Source organism: Pelophylax lessonae (genome assembly GCF_965119305.1).
Source record: "Pelophylax lessonae genome assembly, chromosome: 3".
Lineage (NCBI taxonomy): Eukaryota > Metazoa > Chordata > Amphibia > Anura > Ranidae > Pelophylax > Pelophylax lessonae.
The window spans coordinates 468597993-468619415 of NC_138770.1; the positions used below are offsets into that span (position 1 = coordinate 468597993).

Below are 21423 nucleotides of genomic sequence, written 5' to 3' on the forward strand. Positions count from 1 at the left end.
AGAAGTATCGAAATCATCGAAAAAATGTAGTGAAGTAAAAGTAGAAGTAGGAGAAAAAAATTCTACTCTAGGAAAGTACAGATACCGCATTTCGGTACTTAAGTACAGTACTTAAGTAGTTCTACTTCGTTACTATACATCTCTGTCCGTCACCCATAGTGACGGTTAGTACCGTCACATCTCTTCCCCCCAAAGGTAGACTAATCCAGGTACTAGACCTCCAACTGGTCTGTGCCTGAGTTAGTCGGGTAACAAGTCCCAAAGAGTCAATGTCTGTTTGCCTGGATAATTCATCGGCATTGCCGTTTTGCTTCCTAGGGCAGTAGTGGATGGTAAAGTCAAAAGGCTGCAGTGCCAAACTCCAGTAGCTTCTGGCCCATAGTCTGTCGGTAGGAGGCTTGCGCACAGTCCCCTCCAAAACACACAGTGACAGTGGGTTCTGTCACATTTCTCCCCTTTTAAAAACAGACTAACGAGGTTCCTGACCCTCAACTGGTCTGGACCTGCGTTAGTCACAAACTTCCACCCCAGGCAACCAGGAAAAGTAAAAGTACGACTCTGGCGCTGGGGAGCAAAATTGCACATAGGGTCTCCCATGAATAAAAACAGCCGCTGCAGAGTGGGAACAGCTGTCTGCACTCCTCTGATCCGGGGCTGGGTTGCAGATATTGGGGGGAGCTGAATAATCCTCTGCCCTGATGCCAGCGCTTCCGCTGGTAGGGAATGTAGGCTGGTAGGGCTATGCATTTGGGGAGAAAAAGGTACTTGCTTTTCCCCTGGTGTAGTTACCAGCCGCTGAGAAGGTATCTTGCAGGGACTGTCTCCCAGATTCTTCATCTCTGGTTCTGATGCTGGGCAGAGACCAACAGCGCTCTCTCCTGTAGCCAGCGCTTCTGCTGGGGGGATAACCACTGGGGTAGTGTCCAAGTGCTGGGGAAACGGCTCACTGAGGTCATCCCTTGGACTCCCTGGATCTACCTCTGAGGGTGGGCAGAGGCCAGCGGCACTCTGCCCCGTAGCCAGCGCTTCTGCTGGGGGGATGAACATTGGGGTAGTGTCCAATTGTTGGGGAGGGAGAATTGCTTCCTCTACTCCCGGTGGGGATATCTGCTGTTGGGAAAACAGCTCACGCAGATCCTCTCTCAGACTCTCCGGATCCAACTCTTTTTCTGATGCTGGGCAGATGCCAGGGACACTCTGCCCTGTAGCCAGCGCTTCTGCTGGGGCACCAGATGAGATACTCTGGACTTGCTGCTGATCACCATTTCCCAGCCTTCCAGCGCCTGTCTCAACTCCCCCTTCTGAGACCTTCATGCTATTAGCTTGTCTCTCTGCCTGGGGGAGCTCCGGTGAGTTCCGGCATTCTAGCGCTTGCAGTGCCCTCTGTATCATCGCTGCTTCTTCCATTGCAGTTTGTATGGGAAAACGCAGGGTCACCCCTGGCCCCATTTGCTTCTCATCTTCGTGACTGTCTGCTATTTCTCTCGAACAGTCCCAGGCAACGGGAGCCATGCCAGGCTGCTGATCACCGTCAAACAGCCGCTTGTAGGCAATCTCGAGCTCCCATTCCTGCTCAACCAGGAACTCCAATTCCTCCAGGTCACACGCCTCGTCGGCGAGGTCCAGCACCTCATCTTGGAAATCCAGAATGTGTTCCAGCCGTCACTCCTCATCGCTCCCAAAGTCTGGGTCTCCGTACATTTTTTGATGGAGCAGCCCCACGCCGCCATAGCCAACGCCTTCTGTTGGGCTGCCATCTGCTGTACCTGGCCACAGTTGAGCCGCGAACCACCGGAGGGCTCTGTAGCTGGCGTCCAGCCTCATTTCCTCCTGGACCAATCTTCCGAGCTCCGTCTTCCCCTCATCTCGCGGTCGTTCCCTCAGGAACACCTCTCGCGCACGGTACTGCGTCCGGTACATCTCTGTGGAGGAGGGAAGGATCTTCCCCTGATGGTGCCGCTCGTGGCTTAGCGCCTCATGCCAGAGTTGCCGGCGGATCACATCCTCCCAGCCGAGCCTGGTGTGCTCGGTCGCTGGTCCCCGATGGTGCTTCCGCATGCCTTGCAGCCTCCTCCCGAACTCCGCTCTCATGCTGGCTGGTCCCTGTATCACTCCTCGGCAGCTGCCCAGATCTTGAATCCTGGTGGTGGTTTGGATGTCCTGGACTGCAGGAGACATCCCACCGCTGCCAACCAATGTAACGGATCTTTGTACCCCAGCTGAGCACATCCGCCGGACCTCTGTCTCCTGTCTTCCAAACGCACCCACAGCCTGTGGAGAAGCCATATCCAGCCCGTAACCCCTCAATCACGAGACAATCCACACAGGTGTTGAGGGTTAACCATGCAAAGCTTAAACTGTTTATTACATTCCAAGACACAGTTTTACACACAGTTAGGGAAACTCCCTTTAGCCTTGCAGGGGGGGGGGATGAGACAAGGACCAACCAAGGAGAACTGAACATTTGTACAATGAAGCAGGCAGTCTTAATACACACCCCCTGCGGAGAGATGTCTCCAGCCCGACCATTGTCTGTCATGAATCCACACCCTTAGACACAGAAACAGGAGGGAGGGGGATGGGTTGTAACATTACATTACATGAACTCAATGCCATGAGTCAGTTGTTCAGAGGATGAATAAAGGGAAAATAAAATGCAATGTCCCAAACTCATAAGAAAATGACACAAAGGGGTTTACAATCCAGGGACAGGGTGATCCGTCACCCATAGTGACGGTTAGTACCGTCACATCTCTTCCCCCCAAAGGTAGACTAATCCAGGTACTAGACCTCCAACTGGTCTGTGCCTGAGTTAGTCGGGTAACAAGTCCCAAAGAGTCAATGTCTGTTTGCCTGGATAATTCGTCGGCATTGCCGTTTTGCTTCCCAGGGCAGTAGTGGATGGTAAAGTCAAAAGGCTGCAGTGCCAAACTCCAGTAGCTTCTGGCCCATAGTCTGTTGGTAGGAGGCTTGCGCACAGTCCCCTCCAAAACACACAGTGACAGTGGGTTCCGTCACAACCCTTTATTAATAAAGTCTGTTCCGGGGCTGGTTTTACTGGGAATCTGATAGTGCTCTGGGTGGGACAGATTCCCAATTCCGTGGACCACAGTTTGATGGTCTCTGGATAAGCCTTGATTAAGGCAGCTGGACCTGGATCTCGGGGAGAGGGTGGATGTCTCCATTAGGAAAAGCAACTGGTAGCATGGCTGCTGTTCTCTGAAAACTTGGATACCAATGTTTTGTTCCAGAAAGGACACCTACCTTTGAACAAGGACTTTAAAGGACTACAAACACAGTAAGGCTCAGCTGAGAGGAAGTTTACTTTTGTTTGTTTTGGCCAGGAGCCAGTTTCTTTTGTTATGAACTTGAGTGTGGATTAAACATGAAATTTTTTGCTAGAGAAACTGTGAGCGTGTCCTTGCCTTGAGTCTGATCCCCTACACAACACTGAAGAAATGACACTTTGCAACAATGTAAAGTAGTGAGTGTACAGCTTGTATAACAGTATGAATTTGCTGTCCCCTCAAAATAACTCAACACACAGACATTAATGTCTAAACCGCTGGCAACAAAAGTGAGTACACCCCTAAGTGAAAATGTACAAATTGGGCCCAAAGTGTCAATATGTTGTGTGGCCACCATTATTTTCCAGCACTGCCTTAACCCTCATGGGCATGGAGTTCACTAGAGCTTTACAGATTGCCACTTGAAGTCCTCTTCCACGCCTCCATGACGACATCACGGAGCTGGTGGGATGTTAGAGACCTTGATCTCCTTCACCTTCCGTTTGAGGATGCCGCACAAATGCTCAATAGCGTTTAGGTCTGTAGACATGCTTGGCCAGTCCATCACTTTTACCCTCAGCTTCTTTAGCAAAGCAGTGGTCGTCTTGGAAGTGTGTTTGGGGTCCTTATCATGTTGGAATACTGCCCTGCGGCCCAGTCTCCAAAGGGAGGAGATCATGCTCTGCTTCAGTATGTCACAGTACATGTTAGCAGTCAATACCCTCAATTAGCAGTTCATTCCCTCAATGAACTGTAGCTCCCCAGTGCTAGCAGCACTCATTCAGCCCCAGACCAGGACACTCCCACCACCATGCTTGACTGTAGGCAAGACACACTTGTCTTTGTACTCTTCACCTGGTTTCCACACAGGCTTGACACCATCTGAACCAAATAGGTTTATCTTGGTCTCATCAGACCACAGGACATGGTTTCAGTAATCCATGTCCTTAGTATGCTTGTCTTCAGCAAACTGTTTACGGGCTTTCTTGTGCATCATCTTTTAGAAGAGGCTTCGTTGTGGGACGACAGCCATGCAGACCAAATTGATGCAGTGTGCGGCGTATGGTCTGAGTACTGACAGTCTGGCCCTCCACCCCTTCAACCTCTGCAGCAATGCTGGCAGCACTTATTCGTCTATTTCCCAAAGACAACCTCTAGATATGACGCTGAGCACGTGCACTCAACTTCTTTGGTCAACGAAAGAAGGCAACCTGTCCTGTTAAACCGCTGTATGGTCTTGGCCACCGTGCTGCAGCTCAGTTTCATGGTCTTGGTAAACTTCTTATAGCCTAGGCCAGTGATGGCAAAGCTTGGCACCCCAAATGTTTTGGAACTACTGTACATTTCCCATGATGCTCATTCACGCTGCAGTGTAGTGGAGCATCATGGGAAATGTAGTTCCAAAACATCTGGGGTGCCAAGGTTCACCATCACTGGCCTAGGCCATCTTTATGTAGAGCAACAAATCTTTTTTTCAGATCCTCAGTGAGTTCTTTGCCATGAGGTGCCATGTTGAACTTCCAGTGACCAGTATGAGAGAGTGAGAGTGATAACATCATATTTAACCACTTACCGCCCGCCCGCCATCGATTTACGTTGGTACTTTGACGCAGCTGCCATAACCCCAGTATTTTTTTCAATGGCGGGCGATTGGCTTTCAGATAAGGGTGGTCCCAGCGGCGGATTCGCTACAGGATCACCCTTACAGTGCGGCGGAAGAGGTGCCCCCTCCCACCACGTCCCGGTACTTTTCCCCACTTCCCCACGATCCGGTCCCTTATCCTCTTAGACAGGAAGTAGAGTAAGGGCAAGATGGCCCTCACTCGACTCTATGGTCTTGGAGGACCGGAGTGACGTCAAACGTAACAGCCGTTTTTTTTTTTTTTTTTCTTTTTTAGTGTACTTGTGAGATCTGAGGACTTTTTGACTCCAGATCTCACAATAAAGTGGTCATGTCATGGCTATTTCTATTATAAGGAATGTTTACATTTCTTGTAATAGGAATAAAAATGATCACATTTTTTTTTTTTTTTATAAACTGTGTAAAAATAAATAATAATAAAATAAATAGGAAAAAAAAAATTTAAAGCGCCCTGTCCCCGTTAGCTCACCCATACGGAAGCCCCGCCCACATATGTAAACGGTATCCAAACCACACATGTGAGATATCGCCGCAATCGTTAGAGCGAGAGCAATAATTTGAGACCTCCTCTGTAACTCTAAGCTGGTAACCTGCAGAAATTTTAAAGTGTCGCCTATGGGATTTTGTAAGCACCAAAGTTTGTCGCCATACCGCGAGGCTGCGCAATTTTGAAGCATGACATGTTGGGTATTTATTTACTCAGCGTAACATTATCTTTCACATTATGGAAAAAATTGGGCTAACTTTACTGTTTTCTTATTTTTTAATTCAAAAAAGGGATTTTGTTTCCAAACAAATTGTGTTTGGAAGACCTCTGCGCAAATGCGTTGTGATACAAAATATTGCATTCTATATATTTATTCTCAAGGGTCTCTGCTAAAAAAAAAATATATAATGTTGGGGGTTCGAAGTAGTTTTCTAGCAAAAAAAAAATGATTTTAGCTTGTATAAACGCCAAGTGTCAAAAATAGGCTTGTTCTTAAAGTGGTTAACACACCTGCTCCCCATTCACATCTGAGACTTTTTAACACTTAACGGGGTCACATGACACCGGGGAGGGAAAATGGCTAATTGGGCCCAATTTGGACATTTTTACTTAGGCGTATACTCACTTTTGTTGCCAGTGGTTTAGACATTAATGGCTGTGTGTTGAGTTATTTTGAGGGGACAGCAAATTTACACTGTTATACAAGCTGTACACTCAGTACTTTACATTGTAACAAAGTGTAATTTCTTCAGGGTTGTCAAATGATTTCATGATATAATAAAATGTTTACAATAATTTGAGGGGTGTACTCACTTTTGTGAGATACTGTATATATCAGTTTTCATTGTACGTATTTTTGCACTTCAGGGAATGTTTAATATGTTGGATTGAACCTATTTATTTTAATAGGTATTTGAGTAATGAGTTGCACTATAAAAGGTAATATGGGGAGTTTACAGTAATGCTGCACTCATTTTTGGTTTTATGTGAATTAAGTGTAGTGAAAGCACTTGTTTTGTGGCAGCTGGAGATATTAGATATATTAACAGTCAATAATAGGGTTGCGCTAATTGTATGTTGACTATTTGAGGCATTGATTGTTCCTGTCAGCATGTATGGGCTTGCTCGTATGAGGTACGAGCAAGCAGATTCACTGACAGGTCTGCAGGAGACCTGCATGGCATCAGCGATCTGCCGATCGCTGGTGCAATGCTTTACAAGCTCCTGCAACAAAAAATAATAAATGCACATTTTTTACCTGCAAAAAAATGTGCATTTAATATTTTTTGTCTAAAGTTGAAGTTATCCTTTAACCACTTCCCGGCCGCGCTATAGCCAAATGACGGCTACAGCGCAGCCGGCCAGTTCTGGGAGAGCATCATATGACGTCCTCCTGTGACTGCGGGTGGTGCGCTCTGTGTTTGCTGTGTCCCTAGGACACAGCTGATCACAAATCAGGGTAAAGGGCCAATAACAGCAGCTCTTTACCACATGACAAGCTATGTCCACTGATATCTGATTACAATGTAAACACAAGCCGGTTATCTGCATCCTTTTCCGCACGCTAACAGCGTGAGAAGAGGATAGGAAAGGAGAGCCGATAGCCGGCTTTTGTGAAAGGGACATCTACTGTGATAATCAGTGCTGCCCATCAGTGTAGCCCCATCTGCGCACATCAGTGAAGGAGAAAAATTACCTGTTTGCAAAATTTTATAACAAACTATGAAAAATGTTAGTTTTTTTTTTTTTCAAAATTGTCTTTTTTGTTTATTTAGCAAAAAGTAAAAACCCAGTGCTGATTAACTATTTGCCGTCTGGAGGATTTACCCACCATCAGGACCAGGCTATTTTTTGCGATAAGGCACTGCATTATTTTAACTGACAATTGAGCAGTCGCGCAACGCTGTACCCAAAATACGTTTGTGTCCTTCTTTTCCCACAATTAGAGCTTTCTTTTGGTGGTAATCAGATATGTAAAGGGCCCCTGCCCTATCAGAGCAGAAATAGGTAGTGACAAAATGGCCAGGGAGAGAGGAGGAAAGCTGCAGCTCCTGGTTCAGCCTAACCAAGGGACTGAGTGAAAAGGCAAAGATGGTAGGATAATAAAACTGCGCTTGTCCGGTGGGTGTATAACAAAGGTTGGGTATACAATAAACACTATATAAATTGATAGTAGTGCAAAGTAATAACTGAATCATAAATATAGTTTGACTATAGTTTGACTAAAGTGCTGTGGAGATCAAAGCTGGCAATAGTGTGCTTATAAAGTGACTACAGTGCCAGTAGGAAGAGCGGTGACAAAGTGATACCAACAAACAATAATTTAAATCTCTTGATTGTATAAAATCATATGCTGGAATAAATAGTGTGCTTGCAAGTAAATAGAAGTATAAAGTGACTACAGTGCCAGTAAAGAGAATAGTGACTAAATGACACAAAAAAAAAAAAAGGACAATAGTAAAAAAAACTCTTAATGTTATAACATCATAAGCTGAAACCACAACAGTCCAAAAATCCAATATGAATAAATAAAAAATTATGTGACTATAGTGCCAATTCAGTGAATGGTGATTGAGTGACACCGATAAATAGATGAGAAAGTAAATACTAAATGATCATAAGCTGAAGTCAAATAGAACAGTCCATAAATATTAATGTATAAATCACACCATAAAAGTTCATATATGTGAGTGAGTGTGAAATTTTGTGAGTGGTAATCCTGCTGAGGGTACAGGTGAACTACTCCAGGGGGTGACTTTAACACCTATGGTGACCAGTGATGAGATAAAGATGCTATTCTTTGTGCTATGCCCTTACCTTATTGCTGTAAGGCTACAGCATAAATGGGGGGAGGTCTCCTGACACTCCAGTAATCATCCGAGGGGGGTTAGGGGTGCCATAGTTTCTTTAGTATACCGCTTGTGGCAGGGATTCCTGACGATCCTATAGCCTTCCAGGGGGGATAGGGGGCGTCATGATTTCCTAAGAGCATTCCAGATGGGATGCAGAGCAGAAAAGAGAGGCTCTTCTTGTGTAGTATTTTCGGTGTAGTTTATTATAAAAAAAATATAGCAACTTTTAAGTAGACTTTGAAGAGCGTAAAGATACCGAGGCTCTAAATCGGAGCCGCCTGTGATGCCGCACTTCCGGGTTTGCCTTTTCGTCTCAACGCGTATCGTCACGGTCATGTGACTTCTCCTGAAGAAGTCACATGACATTGAGACAGCAGTCTGTGCCAATCACTGGGGCTGTATCAAAGCATGTGTACCCATTGGTCAGGTTTCCTCCACTGTCCAATATGCCTCCCTATTGGACCAGTGTGAAACACTCCCCTAGACCAGATGAATCACACACTGAGCACATTGAGCAGACCTAACTCACAGATCCTGCACTCTGTTAACCACTTCAATACCGGGCACTTTTCTCCCTTCCCGCCCAGACCAATTTATAGCTTTTAGCGCTGTTGCATTTTGAATGACACTTGTGCGGTCATGCAACACTGTACCTAAACCAAATTTGTCATTTTTTTCACACATATAGAGCTTTCTTTTGGTGGTATTTGATCACCTCTGGGTTTTTTCTTTTTTGCTAAACAAATAAAAACGACCGAAAAGTTTGAAAAAAAAAAAAAGTTTTTTGTTTGTTATACAATTTTGTTAATAGATACGTTTTTTCCTGCACTGATGAGGCCGCACTGACAGGCACTGATGAGGAGGCACTGATGGGGTGGCACTAATATGCGGCAATGATACGCAGCACTGATAGGCAGCACTGGTGGCCACTGATAGGCGGCACTGGTGGGCAATAATGGGCACTGGTGGGCAGCACTGATAGATGACAATGATTGGGCACTGGTGGGCAGCACTGATGCGGAGGGCACTGGCAGTCAGCACTGATGGGGAGGGCACTGGCGGACTCCCTGAGCCCTGGTGGCCATGGTGAGCATCCCTGGGGTCATGGGTGGGCATCCCTGGTGGTTCTAGTGGCACCCTCCCCCAAGGGTCTGCACTGGTAATCAATGCTCTGATTACCAGTGCAGACCCCCCCCCCCCCCGTCAGGAGAGCCGCAGATCGGCTCTCCTCTACTTGTGCCTGTCAGGCACGAACTGAGGAAAGCCGATCTACGGCACTTCCAATTTACTATGTGACCAGCTGTGATTGGACACAACTGGTCACATGGTAAAGAGCCTACATTAGTAGGCTCTTTACCGAGATCAGAGATGCGGTGTATCAGAGTGACACGCCACATCACTGATCGCCGTTCTGTGCGCCCCCCCGGTGGGCACGCAGAGCGCATTATCCTGCCGCCGTCATATGACGTCCGGTCAGGATAATACAACCACCTTTCCGCCGTCATTTGCCTATAGGGCGGGCGGGAAGTGGTTAAGCACAGAGCAATATAGAATTTAGCTGCTGTTCCTATGATAGGTAGACAAAGCCAAAACTATAGGTAAAGAAATCAGGTGCGCTGCCCTAGTGCATATGTGCAACATACAAAATGATGTAAACAAATAAACCAAAAATGCAATAATAATGCAAAAAAATGAAAACGTATGCAAATCGTGTAAAACAAAAAATGTCCAGAAGGTGACTAGTGATACACCAATGTGCAATAAATGTTCATATTATAAGTCCATAAATAAAGTGCAAAAAATGGTGACAAAAACTTCCAGCTTGGGGAAAGGTGAACTGTGATTGGAAGGTGCAAAGTCCCACCACCAGCTTGGCCTCTTACCAGAAGTTAAACGTTAAGGGCATATATGAATATGACCGCTCCAAAGGTCATGCAGCCAGGTAGAAAAGTTCCCAGAAATACAGAAGGCACTCTGACACACTCGTGCTCCCTAGACTCTTACCGGACAAAAGCCAAACAAGAAGCCTGGTTCTATGGTGATGAGTGGTCCTGCCGGGGGTTACTGGACTCTAGGATGGCTGATGTAGTTGCTTGTGTCCAAGAGGAACAGACCCAGTCAGAAAGCCTGACGAAAGAAGATCCTGCCAAAGGTGGCTAGACTCTGATTGGCTGCTGTAACTCCTTAGTCTGGTCGACCTCAATAATAGGGGACACAACAGAGGGGACCGCAATGGTGCATTACCAACAGTAGATTTTTATTAAAACAAGTGGTTGCACTTACAGTTGTGAAGGCAATAATATCGAGTTCCCTCACGGAGGAGCTGTATGGCGGGGTCCGCCTGCAGTGCGGACCGCTGCCTGGTCTAGATGTGATGACGCGGCGGCGCCTCCTCTCTGACGCGTTTCTCCCGATAGGGCATCCACTTAGATAGGAGGTAGAGCCAGCGCCATCACTACCGCCATTATATATGCCCTGTAGCAAGTACTTCCGGGGTTCGGGACCCTCCCCTTCTTACCTGTAGACTGGCCACTTATCATACTCTTTAATAGCAAAGTCCAAATCAACCAAAAGGGGATAAGGGGACTCTTGGGCATCACCAAATATTGTTATGATGTGTGGTTACAGTCTGGAAGGTCGGGATGTCCACCGGAAGTACTTGCTTTGTTTACTTCCTGTCGTCTCATATCTATGATGCTGCTTCCTGTGCTGATGACAAGGGCATTTCCTGTGTAAGCAGGAAATGATGCTGCTTCCTGTGCTGATGACAAGGGCATTTCCTGTGTAAGCAGAGTATGTATTCCTCTCCCCCACAGGCAACCTGAGAACCTGAGATCCAAGAATGGTTCCAATTTTTCAACGGAGCTGGGATGAGTCTTTTAAATTTTTTAATTGACAAGAGGAGGAAAAAAGTTATTAGGCTAAATAAAGAGATTCTAGAGATCAAAGAGAAACTAACTCCCTTTATGCAAGAGGAAGCATATAAGGTTTACAATCAAGAGTTAAGAGAAATTCTCGCTATGGAAGAAGAAGAATAGAAAATTAAAAAGAGGAAAAAATATTTCCGGGACCTGGAAGACTATAATACGTCTAAAGTCTTCAAATGGGAACTTAATTTAGTATCCGAAACTCCAACTGAAGGAGCTGTTACCAACCCTTCAGAAATGGAAGTGGCGGAAGAAAGGTCAAGACAAATCAGCATTGCTGAACCAGTCGCAAGCACCAGTGGGAATGTTACTTCAGGGACTTCCCTAAAGAGGGATACAGAGCGGAAAGGTCCCAGTAACAATATCAAGAAATTTAAACCCCTGAGAGAACAGCCATCTGGACATCAGCCCAAAAGGAAGTCCAGAAAAGATGAAAGTAGGAATAGGTATGAGAATGCCGCATACGAACACCCTAGGGGAGAAAGAAGGAGAAGGGAGTCAGACTATGAAGGATACTATAGAAGATCCAGGTCCAGATCTCCAAGAAGAGATCCCAGGGAGCATTCTGATTATTACCCAGCAACCCCTCAAACCCCGAGGAATTTTTACCCTCCTGTGGAAAATAGGTATGAGTCTCTTAGGGACAACCAAGATGAGGAGGAGGAATGGATAAATGAGTACCCAGAGCAATCGCAAACCCCCATCAGCACCAAACCGCTGGGTTTTTTAGGCCGGGGCTCTGCCAAAGCCAAAAGAAAAAAACGACCAGGGGCTGCAGGGGAGGAACGTCCAAGAAAAAAGAACAAATAGAGGCAGGAGGCATCTTCAATCTGAGTGGGATTGACCTTACCAGCTCAGAAAAACAGACTCTGGGGAAAGGATTGAAATTTGCCCCCAAAAAATCCTTAAACAAGTTCGAGACGTTTTTGGACGTACACAAATATATTAGAAAACTCAACATCAAACGTCATTTCCTCGACAAGGCCCACGAGAGAAACTATGTTTCTTACAAACAGCCTACATGTATACCTACTAATCTGAGGAATGCTTCCCTCTTTAACCCCCCTGGGAAATCCAGCCACCATATCAAGATCTTCAGAGATGTTATTCTCAAGGAGTTGGAACAAAAAGATGCTTCCATTAAACCACAAAAAGATCTATGGAATGGTATTAAAGCTCTATGTGATAAAAAGGATTTGGTGATCCGCCCAGCGGACAAAGGCGGGGGTACAGTCCTATTAAAGAAAGAGGACTACATGGAGGAAATGGACAATTTGTTGTCTGATAGAAGGACGTATGAAATCCTAAAGAAGGACCCTACCTGGAGCTATAAAAAGCAGTTAGAACGCATTGTGTCCAAAGGTCATAAGGATGGTATTTTAAGTAAAAAGGAGAAAGAACACCTAATACCTCTTGCACCTCGAATTCCTACCATATACTACCTACCAAAGGTCCACAAGAGCCTCATAAAGCCACCGGGGAGACCGATAGTTAGTGGCATTGACTCGGTTACATCCCGGATAGGGAAGTATGTGGACCATTTCCTCCAGCCGTTAGTTCAGGAGACACCGGCGTTCCTGAAGGATACCACCCAGTGTATCCAAGAGATCACTGAACTCCAAGTTCCAGGGAATGTGATAATGGTCACAGCCGACGTGGCCTCATTATATACCGTTATTCCCCACGAGTTAGGCTACGAGGCTGTCAGCACCTTTTTAGACCAAGATTATCACATCCCGTTAAATCAGAAGAAATTCATTTTAGAACTTCTCCAATTTGGTATGGAACACAACTATTTTTACCATAAACAATTTTACCTACAGCGGACTGGCGTGGCTATGGGGGCCAAATTTGCCCCCAGCCTCGCCAACCTGTTCATGGCTCTATGGGAAAATAGGAACATCTTCGCGGAGAAAACTAACGAGCTAGTGATGTGGCGGCGTTACATTGACGACGCCCTAATCATATGGAAAGGAGAGGAAGCAAGCTTACACCAGTTCATGGGGAAGCTAAATTGCAACAACTGGGGTATACGTTTCTCCTACCAATGGAGTACCACCTCTATAAGCTACCTTGACCTTGTGATATGGAGGAAAGGAGAAAGATTCATTACCAGCTCATACCAAAAACCGACAGACCGAAATGGCTTCATCTCCATCGACAGTTGCCATCACCCCATGTGGTTAAAATCTGTGCCCAAAGGGCAATTCAGGAGAATTAGACGCAACTGTACGGAAGATGAAGACTTCAAAACACAAGCTCAGCTTTTGAAGAATCGGTTTATTGAGAAGGGATATGACCGGAATGAATTAGAAGGAGAGATACGTGAAATTGCAACTCTCAAACAATCCGAATTATCTGTCCCTAGGGAGAAAGATAAATCAAAAGATGCTATGGGAAAATTTGAGTTTGCCTTCACAACTCAATTCTCCAGCCACTATCGATGGCTGAATCACATATTTCGGAAGCACTGGGGAATCTTACAACAAGATCCGTTATTGGGTCCTTCGCTTCCATCCAAACCAACAATGATCTACCGAAAGGCTAAGAACCTAAAACAAATTATAGCTAGGAATCCCGTTGAAAAACCTGCAACTCCTAAATTTTTCCCTAACCTTCAAGGATACTTCCCGTGCCGGAGGTGTAATATCTGTCTAAATGCTACTACCATTAAGACCAAGCAATTTACCTCTACCACCACAGGAAAGAGCTACCCCATTAGGGATTTTATCACCTGTCACACCAAAGGGGTAGTGTATCTGGTCACCTGTGAATGTGGGAAGCAATATGTGGGGAGGACGATTAGTTACATAGTTACATAGTAGGTGAGGTTGAATAAAGACAATAGTCCATCCAGTTCAACCTGTGTAGGTGTGTGTGACTGTAATCATCTAACATAGCCCTCAATCTCCTGATCCTTGAGATGTAAGTCTAAGAGTCTTTTGAAAGTCACCATACTACCCGCAGAAACCACCTCTTGTGGTAGACAATTCCACAATCTTGTAGCCCTAACAGTAAAGAACCCCCCACGTTGCCTGAGGTTAAAACGCTTCTCCTCTAATCGCATTGTATGTCCTCGAGTCCTCATGCAATTCCTTCGAATGAACAGCTTTTCTTCTAAGCTGAGATCCCCATTAAGATATTTATAAATTGCTATCATGTCCCCTCTCAGACGTCTTTTCTCCAGGGAAAATAAATCGAGCGATTGCAGCCGCTCTTCATAGGTAAGGTCCTCCAACCCCCTAATCAGTTTAGTTGCCCTTCTCTGGACTTTCTCCAGCTCCAACACATCCCTCCTGAGGACTGGCGACCAGAACTGGACAGAATACTCCAGATGCGGTCGGACCAGAGTTTTATAAAGTGGAAGGATTATAGTCTTATCTCTGGAATACATCCCTTTCTTTATGCATGCTAATATTCTGTTGGCTTTGGAAGCTGCCACTTGGCATTGCATGCTGTTGCCTAATCTATCATCAACTAAGACTCCCAGATCCTTCTCCATTTTTGATTCCCCCAAGGGTTCCCCTCCTAACGTGTATTGTGTTTTTATGTTTTTGGTCCCCAAGTGCAAAACCTTACACTTCTCCACATTAAACCTCATTTGCCATGTCGTTGCCCACTCGGTAATTTTGTCCAGGTCATTCTGTAGGATATCTGCTTCATGCTGTGCAGTTATTGCCCTGGCCAATTTTGTGTCATCTGCAAAAACTGATAACGAACTACTGATCCCGTCCTCAATGCTGTTTATGAATAAATTGAACAAGGTTGGTCCCAGGACTGAGCCCTGGGGCACCCCGCTTACTACCTCAGACCAGTCTGAGTATGCGCTGTTTATTACTACCCTTTGGACACGGCCTTTTAGCCAATTCCGTATCCAAGAGCAAACCCTGCTGTCGATACCTGCAGACCTTATTTTATAAATTAAGCGCTTGTGGGGAACTGTATCAAACGCCTTAGCGAAATCCAAGTACACCACATCCACTGGTCTCCCCCTATCTAGCTCACAGCTTACCTCCTCGTAGAATGCTAAGAGATTGGACTGCCAACATCCGAATAGGCGAACATCTGGCCAATATTCGGAAAGGTTTCCCTGGTCACAGTCTTTCGAAACATTTTGCCACCCACCACCATAAAAATCCGGGCAAACTGAAGATTATTGTAATCGAGAAGTATCAACCCCACTGGCGGGGGAGTAATATGAAAAGAGCAATTTCCAGAAGGGAAACCTTCTGGATCTATGAGCTCAGAAGTTACAAGCCCCTAGGACACAACATTGAATGGGACATAAATGCGTTTATTAATAACAGCTGACATTTATGTCCCATGCTCCCTTTACTGGAAATTTGACCCATTTCCTTCATGTTTCCTCTATTAGTTAGAAGTGTGTGGGTCTCTGCATGGAGCTACAACATTTGTGACTAGGATCTTCTTCCACATTCTAATAGCTAGTTTTGAAGAAATTCAAATCAAAAAACTTTTTCCTCCTTTTTAATTTTGATTTTATTTTATTTTTTGAGTATACTATTTTAATTCCAATTCCACTTTTGGTAGGAATTTTTATTCATTTTTCTTTCAGAATTTCGTGTTTTAATACACCCAAGCTGGCGGGAAGCTTAGTAGTTACCCCACAGCTTTTTTATGATTTTTTATAAAAGCATTATACACCATCATACACTAGAAAGGGTTAAGTAGCCCGGTCAATTCAATAGAATTAAAAGTTTGTATGTTTTTAATGTTTTTTCAATGTTCCTCAAGGCTCCTATCTATTTCGCTGCAATGATATGAAAGTTTGTAGAAGATATGCGGCATAACAATATTCTGTATATTAAGTAGTAGGTGGAGATCGTCCGCTTCCTCTTCCTATTGGCTGTTATGCCTGTGGGGGAGAGGAATACATACTCTGCTTACACAGGAAATGCCCTTGTCATCAGCACAGGAAGCAGCATCATTTCCTGCTTACACAGGAAATGCCCTTGTCATCAGCACAGGAAGCAGCATCATAGATATGAGACGACAGGAAGTAAACAAAGCAAGTACTTCCGGTGGACATCCCGACCTTCCAGACTGTAACCACACATCATAACAATATTTGGTGATGCCCAAGAGTCCCCTTATCCCCTTTTGGTTGATTTGGACTTTGCTATTAAAGAGTATGATAAGTGGCCAGTCTACAGGTAAGAAGGGGAGGGTCCCGAACCCCGGAAGTACTTGCTACAGGGCATATATAATGGCGGTAGTGATGGCGCTGGCTCTACCTCCTATCTAAGTGGATGCCCTATCGGGAGAAACGCGTCAGAGAGGAGGCGCCGCCGCGTCATCACATCTAGACCAGGCAGCGGTCCGCACTGCAGGCGGACCCCGCCATACAGCTCCTCCGTGAGGGAACTCGATATTATTGTCTTCACAACTGTAAGTGCAACCACTTGTTTTAATAAAAATCTACTGTTGGTAATGCACCATTGCGGTCCCCTCTGTTGTGTCCCCTATTATTGAGGTCGACCAGACTAAGGAGTTACAGCAGCCAATCAGAGTCTAGCCACCTTTGGCAGGATCTTCTTTCGTCAGGCTTTCTGACTGGGTCTGTTCCTCTTGGACACAAGCAACTACATCAGCCATCCTAGAGTCCAGTAACCCCCGGCAGGACCACTCATCACCATAGAACCAGGCTTCTTGTTTGGCTTTTGTCCGGTAAGAGTCTAGGGAGCACGAGTGTGTCAGAGTGCCTTCTGTATTTCTGGGAACTTTTCTACCTGGCTGCATGACCTTTGGAGCGGTCATATTCATATATGCCCTTAACGTTTAACTTCTGGTAAGAGGCCAAGCTGGTGGTGGGACTTTGCACCTTCCAATCACAGTTCACCTTTCCCCAAGCTGGAAGTTTTTGTCACCATTTTTTGCACTTTATTTATGGACTTATAATATGAACGTTTATTGCACATTGGTGTATCACTAGTCACCTTCTGGACATTTTTTGTTTTACACGATTTGCATACGTTTTCATTTTTTTGCATTATTATTGCATTTTTGGTTTATTTGTTTACATCATTTTGTATGTTGCACATATGCACTAGGGCAGCGCACCTGATTTCTTTACCTATTCTACAACATACACTCTAAGGTAGCAGCACACCCTATATTGAATCAGCGCACTTTCCTACCCACCACAAAGCCAAAACTATACTCACACTCTAGCACCTATCTAGGAGGGTGCTACACATACAAAAAAAGCATGAATGCTATTCTTAAGACTTAAGTCTACACATGCCTGTAAACAGTTTGTTCATCTGACCCTGCCATCTACTAAATTCTCCTGTGGCCCTCTTCCAGAAACCCTGCTCCTTCCCTTTTTGACACCTCACCATCCCCCCCTTACCTCTCCCTACCCTATCCCCCAAACCTCAATACTCGCTGTTTATCATGATACTGATACTTTGAACACCTTAGACAAATATGTTTTTTCTCTGGGCACTCATACCCTAATCACTTAAGTAGATCCTACCCCCATATTGCTGTCAGCTTAGCACACCAATATCAGGCAGCCCCTTGTTTTGATTCCTATCCTACGTGGAATAGACAACACTGTGCCATGGTCTAATGGGTAATCTGAGAAATGTAGTATTCACACACCCTGCTCCCATATAAAAATGTTGTTCTAAGATGTGTGGCATGTACCTGTCTGTGCCAAGGGACATTTTAGTGTGATAAACAGTGGTATCCTGCAGTATATCCTATATTATAATCATTTTTACAGGTCTTACTTGACTGGGTCTGCCATGCTTTGGTTGGATTTCATTCCAAGAAACTGAATCTGGAAGGAGATGTTCAGCAGAAGCTCTGGTCTCTTCTGGACAGCATTTTACGCAGTAAAAGGTTGGAATGTCTAATAAAAGAGGGAAAGAGTGTGAAACTTCGCTTTGCTATTGCACAGGTATGTAAGAGAAAAATGAGTCACAATGTCTACATTTATTGGCTAAATAGTGGACACTGATGGTTAGCAATACCATTATTCACACAAGGAAAAAGTATAGTTACCCACAAAAATACTAATATATTTAATTTACTGGTTTATATGACACTGACATATTCCACAGTGGTTTACAAGGAATACTGAATGATTCTAATCAGTATGAGCTCTTGAGAGAGATTTCAGTACAATGTCATTAAAACAATCGTATATACAGCCACGATCAAAAGATTTGAGAATTACATAAATACTAGTTTATACAAAGTCTGCTCTCTAAGGTTTTATTATGGCAATTTGCATATACTCCAGAATGTTATGAAGTGATCAGATGAATTGCAATTATTTGCAAAGTCCCTCTTTGCCATGAAAAATAACTTAATCCCATAAAAAAACATTTCCACTGCACTTGTAAAGAAGGCTTTAGGGCGCCCAAGAAAGTCCAGCAAGTGCCAGGACCGTCTCCTACAGTTGATTCAGCTGTGGGATCAGGGCACCACCAGTACAGACCTTGCTCAGGAATGGCAGCAGTCAGGTATGAGTGCATCTGCACGCACAGTGAGGTTAAGACTTTTGGAGGATGGCCTGGTGTCAAGAAGGGCAGCAAAGAAGCCACTTCTCTCCAGGAAAAACATCAGGGACAGACTGATATTCTGTAAAAGGTACAGGGATTAGACTGCTGAGGACTGAGGTAAAGTAATTTTCTTTGACGAATCCCCTTTCCGATTGTTTGGGGCATCCAGAAAAACCTTGTCCGCAGAAGAAAAGGTGAGCGCTACTATCAGTTCTGTGTCATGCCAACAGTAAAGCATCCTGAGACCATTTATGTGTTTGGTTGCTTCTCAGCCAAGGGAGTGGGCTCACTCATAATTTTGCCTAAGAACACAGCCATGAATAAAGAATGGTACAAAGACATACACCAAGAGTAACGTCTCCCAACCATCCAGGAACAGTTTGGTGACGAACAATGCCTTTTTCAGCATAATGAAGCACCTTCCCATAACAAAACAAAACATTGACATTTTGGGTCCATTGCCAGGAAATTTCCCAGACCTTAATCCCATTGAGAACTTATGCTCAGTCCTCAAGAGGTGGGTAAACAAAAAACCCCCACAAATTCTGACAAACTCCCAAGCATTGATTATGCAAGAATTGGCTGCCAACAGTTAGGATGTGATCCAGTTGATTGACAGCATGCCAGGGCAAATTGCGGAGGTCCTGAAAGAGAAGGGTCAACACTGCAAATATTGACTCTTTGCATAAACGTATTGTTATGTAATTGTCAACAAAACCTTTGACGCTTATGAAATTGCTTGTATTTATACTTAAGTATACCATAGTAATGTCTGACAAAAAGATCTAAAAACACTGAGGCAGCAGACTTGAAAATTTATATTTGTGTCATTCTCAAAGCATTTTGCCATGGCTGTACATTTACTAATGCAAATTTTTGTTAAATATGAAAAGAGCTGTTTATTAGCAGGCTGGTTAGAAACCTTTGTGTATGCAACAGTCCCCTAGGACATCAGCACATAGGGGTTGATTTACTAAAGGCAAATCCACTGTGTACTGCAAGTGTACATAGTTACATAGTAGTTACAGTTAGTCAGGTTGAAAAAAAGACACAAGTCCATCTGGCTCAACCAATAAAAAACAAAAAACAGTAAAGAAAACCCAACCATACAATCCCATATACACAATCCTATACCCGCAGTTGAACCAGAGGAAGGCTAAAAAAACCCAGCAAAGCATGATCCAATTTGCTACAGCAGGGGAAAAAATTCCTTCCTGATCCCCCGAGAGGCAATTGGATATTCCCTGGATCAACTTTACCTATAAATATTAGTACCCATTTATATTATGTACACCCCCTTGTCCTCTGTGTTGACCTTAAAGTGAATAGCTCAACACCAAGTTCACTATATAGACCCCTTATGTATTTATACATGTTGATAATTTCCCCCCTTTAATTCAGTTCCTCTAATCTTTTCTCATAACGAAGCTCCTCCATGCCTTTTATCAGTTTGGTTGCCCTTCTCTGCACTTTCTCCAGTTCCCTAAACTGCATATTCCAGATGAGGTCTTACTAATGATTTGTACAGGGGCAAAATGATATCTCTCTCTCTGGAGTCCATGCCTCTGTTAATACAAGAAAGGACTTTGCTTGCTTTGGAAACTGCAGCTTGGCATTGCATGCAATTATTAAGCTTAGGATCTACCAGAACACCCAGATCCTTCTTTGCTATGGATACCCACAGTTATACTCCCCCTAGTATGTATGATGCATGCATATTCTTAGCCCCCAAGTGCATAGCTTTACATTTATCAACATTAAACCTCATTTGCCACATAGCTGCCCAATGAAACAGTGCATTGAGGTCAGCTTGTAAGTTGGAGACATCCTGTATGGAAGTTTTTCCACTGCAAAGCTTGGTGTCATCTGCAAAGACTGAAATGGTACTTTTAATCCCAGACCCTATATTATTTATAAATATATTAAAAAGTAAGAGTCCCAACACTGAACCTTGGGGTACACCACTGATAACCTTAGACCATTCCGAGTAAGAATCATTAACCGCTACTCTCTGAATTCTATCTTTTAGCCAATTTTCTATTCATTTACAAACTGATCTTTCCAAGCCAGTAGACTTTACCTTACCCATTGGCCGTGTGTGGGGAACTGTGTCAAACGCTTTTGCAAAATCCAAGTATACTACGTCCACAGCCACCCCTCTGTCCAAGGTTTTCTTACCTCCTCATAAAAAGAAATCAGGTTTGTTTGACAACTTCTGTCTTTCATGAATCCATGCTGTCTGTTGCTTAAAATATTATTTTCCAGCAAGAACTCATCTATGTGGTAGTTTATTAAACTCTCCAGTATCTTCCCGACTATAGAAGTTAAACTAACAGGTCTAAAGTTACTTGGCAAAGACTTTTATCCCTTTTTAAATATAGGCAACACATTGGGCCTACGCCAATCCAGTGGTACTGTTCTAGTCCTTAACGAGTCCCTAAAAATGAGAAACCAAGGCTTTGAAATTACAGCGCTCAATTATTTTAGGATGCGTGGGTGGATGTCATCTGGTCCAGGAGCTTTATCCACCCTTATTCTGTCTAAATATTTCTGGACCATATGGCTTTTGAGTCATTTTGGATCATTTGGGGCTGTGTCAATACCATCTTCATTATGGTCATGAGCTCCCCCATGCTCCTTTGTATACACAGAGCTGAAGAAAGTATTTATTAAATTTGCCTACTCTTTGCCCC

The 21423-nt window shown here is 44.3% G+C and overlaps 1 protein-coding gene across 1 annotated transcript in view; it reads left to right on the forward strand.

Annotated features, from left to right (window-relative positions):
- Positions 1–21423, forward strand: part of URB2 (URB2 ribosome biogenesis homolog) — a 183032-nt gene that overhangs the window by 28819 nt on the left and 132790 nt on the right. The window contains exon 3 of the mRNA XM_082251818.1: positions 17947–18123. Within this exon, the coding sequence (XP_082107944.1) occupies positions 17947–18123 (177 nt within the window). The remainder of the gene's footprint in view (positions 1–17946; positions 18124–21423) is intronic.